Source organism: Henckelia pumila, chromosome 2 (assembly GCF_033568475.1).
Source record: "Henckelia pumila isolate YLH828 chromosome 2, ASM3356847v2, whole genome shotgun sequence".
Taxonomy (NCBI): domain Eukaryota; kingdom Viridiplantae; phylum Streptophyta; class Magnoliopsida; order Lamiales; family Gesneriaceae; genus Henckelia; species Henckelia pumila.
The window spans coordinates 181552449-181558715 of NC_133121.1; the positions used below are offsets into that span (position 1 = coordinate 181552449).

Sequence of the window (6267 nt, forward strand, 5' to 3'; positions counted from 1 at the left end):
TGTTTTTATATCTATACTATTAATAAAGGTAGTGATTCTTTTAATAACTGTTTTTTGTGAAGCTTTTTTTTGTTCCAAAAATACTCTTAGCACTTCATTTTCAGCTTTTTTAACCGGTCACCACTTTGATTATAAGTTTTATGCAGTTACCTATTTTATTTTTTTAAATTAATAAATTTGATTTTTATCTTCTCAAAAAAAAATTTAATTCCCCATTTTTTTCACGAGCAACAGTTTTTCATGCACACGCATCGTGCGTGCCATTATCGCTAGTTATTAATTAAAGTTAAACCACATGTAGTGACTAACTTCTAGTGTATTGGTGATTTTTTTTTTCATAATTACAAATTTACTTTTTAACCATTCAATCGTATATTCCCACCAATGCGGATGCCCTTATGTGTGCGGCAAACAATATCTCAGTACACAACTACACATGTTCAAGAAATATACCATTTTTTTAAAATAAATAAATAAAATAGAAGAATAGAGAACATTGGGACTATTGCAATTATGCTACATACACTTTGTAGAATGTTACATTCATAATCACCATTTACCAAATTGAAGAGTGGCTAATCATCTCCACCATATTTACACAATTTTTAGAGTTATTATATCCTCCATTGGGAGTAATTCTCCTCATCCCTGCATCATCTGAGTTCCATCACGTTTTATTGGAAGTTGACATCATGTGTCGATGATCCAAGAATTAAAATTTCGTAACCAGGGGAGTAACACCCCAACTATAGCATAAAAAAATCCCAATTTTTTGGCCTTTGCAAGAAACAATGTCTACTTACGATGACCGGACGACGCCATGAGCACGCCGACAGCCACAATAAACATTGACAACATGCCCACAAGAAGCGTATACGTTCTTCTCGACGATCGTCGATACTCTCCAAACAAAACGACACCCCAAAACGTGCTCACCAGTGGCAGTGCCTACAGTTAACAAATCACCAAATCAAATGAATTTGGCTGCCTAGCTTCTGGAGCCAACTTGAAAGGTAAAATCTATCAGTATCTCTGAAAATATTTTGATTCAACATTATTATCTTCTGCATTAGCTCGGGGGATCTAATATATATATCAATCAGATTTGTTATAATTGAGTTTCGAAAATGACCTGAACAGCATCTGCTGCCGCATATCCAGCAGCTTGACCTCCCATAAACTGAAGGCCATTCCCAAAACCACACAAAAGTCCGGCCAGAAGAGCCCAACCTCTACCATCCCAATCCGACAAATACGCCTTCAACGACGATTTGGGCAGATTCAGCACCGGGAAATACAAGAAACCGACGTTCAAAATCAGCGCCAACACGAAGCATGATACCGAGAAGTAGAAAAACGCAGTGTACACACTCAAGTGTGGAACACCGGGTTTCAATGTATGCCACTGGTCATTAGTTGCCAAGTTGAATGCTGGAGAAAACAGAGAGAAGCAAAATCCGGCAAAGAAAGTTATCGCCAAGCCGATGAACGTCCCTTTACCAAGTACCTGTTTGACAAAACATGAAAACTAAATGTTACTTCTTATTGAAATATTGTCAGTAGAAAAGTCTAGAGTAAAGAGTATGTCTTGAAAGACGATAGAAGACGTTACACAAGTACAACCTTGATTGCCCTCTTGTTCTCGAGCTCAATTAGGAAACCCGCGGTTCCGAATTTCGCCTTCTCCAAGTCTGACAGAGAATGTAAGTTCAGTACCCAAACAAGAACAAGCTAAGGCACATATAAAAACTTTCTGGTTTGAATACATTGCGTTGCCATATACTCTTACCCTCGTTCGAATGCAAGTCCTTGTTCGTTGATGCGTCCTTTATTCTGCCCAAGTATAGTTCGAAACTCACATCAGAAGACTTCTTAACATAAAAACCAGATAATTTGTCTTTTCTTAATCAAGAAAATGTGAAGTAAATTTATACCCTTTTGAATCATTTGAGAAGCTACCGAGCTTTTCTTTATTATCTTTAGCATTGGACGAATGAACGGCGGATCCAAGACAAACCGCTATCAAGAAGCATCCAACACCAGGAAAAAGAATCTCTGCTTTGTTGATTTTGTCGTCCAAGAAGTAGTTCAATGTGGTGCCTGTCTCATGATCCAAAACAACGCGACACCGAAATTAAAGATTCAGCATTTAAGGGAAATTCTCAAACGAAACATTTGGATACTAGAATACCAGAATACCTATGACAACAGTTATGCTTGAACTAACAACCTCGGTGACCGACAAACCAACAAAAGCCCAAGCATATTGAGTCGCCAGGTTCCCGAGGCTCAGAACGATCCCTCCAGCCATGGCAAACAATACACTAGACCAATTATCCTGCATTAGTCATATCACAAAACATCAACTGAATCCCGAAAACCATTCATCTATTCGACCAACTCGAAACAAGCAGAGAATTTCAAGAATCATGAATGCAAGAAAGTAGTACATTTGGGATTAAAAAAAAAAAACTGTGGATCATAAAGAAGGTGTCAAACCTGAGACAGCTGATCCAAGAAATTGGGCTTCTCAGTGCCGATTTCGCCCAATGTAAAAGCGATGATAACAGCAGCCAATAGGTTGGTGATGGTGTAATCGAGGTAAGTATGCTGGGGAAGTCGGCCACGCCTTTCGAGCAGAGTCATGATAGCAGGCCATGTCCCCAAGAACAACAAGGCGAAAAGCATGCATGATATGGCTCCCCCTTTACTCTCCACCAAATACATATCTTCAATCCACCAAATGCACCCTTTTTCAGAATTATGGAAACTCAACAAAAACTCTACAACAAAGCACAAGATAACTCAGTCGAAAAGGGTACCCGTTATTATCTCAAGCACAAGGAATCCATCCATAGAACAATCAACAAAGAAGTGAATCAATACAGAAAAAGTCAACTGATGCAATCTTTAGTCGCAAAGAGTTTTCCTCTAATTAACAATAACTTGGAAAATGTACCAAAAATCACAAAAAACACAAACCAATCGGAAGATGAAAACAAACGCAGATACCCCCCACTTCACCCTTATATCCAACTATTCTTTCGACCACACAAAGAGGGTAGATTCTACGCTTGCAGTACGTACGATTAATGACTCAAACTGCAGATTCGGAAAATGAAATGGGAGAAAGAGAGCAATAAATTCAACAGACAAAAATGTGTAATCTTTTTCAAGAAATGGACCAAGAAAGGAGAAAATGGGAGTATCTGCAGTGACCGAAGACCAACTCCCGGAGAATAATCAAAGAATCGTGTAATTTTTTGCATTTAATTTAAAGAAGAGCGTGCTGAGCCCGGAATCTCTCTCGAATCATTAAATTGAAAAGAACATTAAATTGAAAAGAAAAGACACACAATCTTATGGATTTATATTTATGACATAAGTTGAGGAAGCTCATATGCAACAAGTCTCTTTTTGAGTAAAGTGAAAATCGACTTTATAATATTATTTTTGGCAGATATTTTCACTTGGACATTATGATATTGGCTTGCCAGAAGAGAGCTGCGTGGGATGTTCACAGTCAAGTGAGTCGGGACAAAATATGATATATAATAAGTTGAAAGATTTGCCAAACAAATGGAAGTTAGCTTTTCTTTGACTTTTTTATTTAAATAATAATATATATTATTTTCCAATTATTTTGATATCACACGTAATCTTTTCGTTTTACGTGTACACAACTTTCATTTTGACTATATTCGAATAATCTTGTGGCGAAGTAGTCCGAACGCTCAACATGTTTTGACTAGAACTATCAAAGTGGCCAGTGCGTTGAGTCCACTGAGTTGGCATGTCTCGTCTTGTTATATAGACGGATTGAGTTGATAAATTTTTAACTCGTCTAAATATTGAGCTGGTCCGTCTTGTCTCGTCAAATGATAGATTGTGGTGGATTGCGTCTCAACCCGTCAAATATAACCAAAACTTGATGGGTTAGCAGCCCGCCCCGCACCGTCAAATAAGCAGGTTGAGTTGATAATTTCTTAATCCGTCTAAATTGTGGGCTGACCGCCCCGCTAATTGACAAGTTTTGGTGGGTTGTGGATTAACCCACCCCACCGACCCATTTTGATAACTCTAGTTTTAACGGTAGGTTCAAAAAGTCGAACTCACGAGAAAGACATATCTCCAACACCCTATCTTAATATTGTATTACTGTCTAATGAAAAATTTTGATATAATTTAATTTGTACTTTTTCCCCATCTAAACTAAATTGAAAAATATGTTATTATTAAAATAACATGTGTATTAGAAAGAAAATAAATAAAATAAAATTATAAATTATAAATTATAGGTTATTTAAAAAAGAATACTAATCATATAGAAATCGAAATAAATTTAAAAATAATTGGGGTATTTTTGGTTTAAAAAAAGAGAGAGAGAATATTATGTTCCATTGCTTACTCGATCGAGATATCATTGAATTTTTGGACTTAAGTTAGATATTTAAATTTTGGCAAAAAAAAATTAGTATTTTTGAAAGGCCACGGACCTAGCAGTAATCACAGATTGAGAACAAAACAACACCAAATTAATCCATGGTAGAAAAGAAGTATGTGCACGCAAACTGGCTCGTGCATATATGTTTCATACCTCTGCGTTTTGTAGTATAGCCAAAAGGCGCAATCGATGGACGAACAACAGGTGAATATTCCTGTACCACCCCTCCGTGTTGGTTCGGAGGGATGGAACAGGCTAAATTGTTAGCACACTCGTGTTTAAAAGGTCGGCCGAGCTTTTTCTTGGGTGTGTGACGCGGTTGCTTTTGTGTATCAAAGCCTATAGGTACCGTGCATTGCTTTTGGCAAGCCTCAAACCCGACGTATATTAGGCCGCCGGTTTGGGGGTAGCACGTTGCGTGTTGTGGGTATTTTGTGTTGCATAGACTAGTGCATGAGATGTGTGGAAGTCCATTTTATAGGCAATAAGACTCACGGACCAAGCACGGGTGTTAAATTAAGTGCCAACCATTTATCTAATTCTAAGGTCCTATATTTTAGTTTCTTCGTGCTAGAGCTTCAATTTAGCGCAACTATTTTGTGGTTTCTTGTCACACCTTAAATTTTTTGAGGTGTTGATAAAAAGTTTTGAATAGAAATTATAATGATTATACAATATAAATAAATGAAGAGAGAGAGAGAAGATTTGATTATTATTAAAAGAAAATATTAATTACACCACCATCTTTGAAAATTCTACATTAATTAGATAAACTCCCAAAAGAAATAAATATGTTTAAATGAATTATATTTCATAGTCTCATTCACATAAGACTACATTTTATTCTTTATATGCCCCAATTATATAATCTAGTTTTACATTTAATGTTATTTTTCATACTATTTTATCAATTTACACATGTTAAATTCATATCATTAACTAATTATTTATTATATTAAAATCTTCATTAAATAAGAAAAAAATAGAAAATTGTTTTGCAAAATTTACTTCTTCAAAAACTTTCTTAATTTGTGTAAAACACACACAAATCTAAATGAGTAAGGCGCAGCCGCATAGACATTAATAAATATATATATGGAAAAATTGCATTTTTGATTATGTATGCTTGCAATTTTAGTCATTTATATTGTCAAATCTCAGTTTTTAATTCGCTATCTTTTTTTGTTCTAATTTAATCTTTTTTCGATATGATGCTGATGTGAAACTAACGCAGTGCTGATGTGACATTATAGCGTCACATCATTACTCTGATTAAATAAAACTAAAATTACCAAAAATAAAAAAATACGAAACTAAAATTGAAATAAAATAACTTAGATATCCATAATCACAAAGTAATAAAATTTGAACAAAAATACATTTTTCCATATATATATATACACTAATATTTTAAGAACAAAAAGATATTAAAAAAGTCACATCATTATCTCAATGATTAATAAAATAGAGCAATAAATGAGGTTAGGCCTCGAGACTAAACTTGGTTGTTGGCACCATCCAATTTTTGGGTTTTTTTTCTTTAACCCTGATCAATTATTTTAAAAAATAAAAAATAAATAAACATTAAGAGGTCGTTTTCATAAATAATAATAATAATAATAATTATTATTATTATAATAATAATAATAATTGACTAGGATCGTGATTATTAGGGATCAATCGAAAATCTTAAAAATTTCAGAAACATTAGGAGTACGTAGCTGAAATACCCTAATGAGATTCCCAAAAAAAAAAAAAAAACGAGATTCCACATTGACCAAAAATATAGGTTTCATTTGAACATGTACTTATAAAATGTTTTT

The 6267-nt window shown here is 34.6% G+C and overlaps 1 protein-coding gene across 4 annotated transcripts; it reads right to left on the reverse strand.

The window, feature by feature from the left end:
• Positions 1 to 474: 474 nt before the first annotated feature.
• On the reverse strand, positions 475 to 4875 carry LOC140879590 (ureide permease 1-like). 4 transcript variants are annotated; one of them, XM_073283364.1, is made up of 8 exons: positions 4598 to 4875; positions 2500 to 2783; positions 2200 to 2338; positions 1935 to 2100; positions 1790 to 1833; positions 1624 to 1691; positions 1133 to 1507; positions 475 to 948 (listed from the first exon to the last, which is right to left on the reverse strand). In XM_073283364.1, the coding sequence occupies exons 2-8, from the start codon at positions 2725 to 2727 to the stop codon at positions 796 to 798; spliced, it is 1173 nt and encodes a 390-aa protein (XP_073139465.1). In that variant the 5' UTR covers positions 2728 to 2783; positions 4598 to 4875; the 3' UTR covers positions 475 to 795. The 4 variants fall into 4 exon arrangements, with proteins under 4 accessions (XP_073139465.1, XP_073139464.1, XP_073139467.1 ...); XM_073283363.1 differs by lacking the exon at positions 4598 to 4875 and adding an exon at positions 2823 to 3499 and having other exon boundaries at positions 2500 to 2729; XM_073283366.1 differs by lacking the exon at positions 4598 to 4875 and adding an exon at positions 3088 to 3493.
• Between the last annotated feature and the right edge of the window lie 1392 nt (positions 4876 to 6267).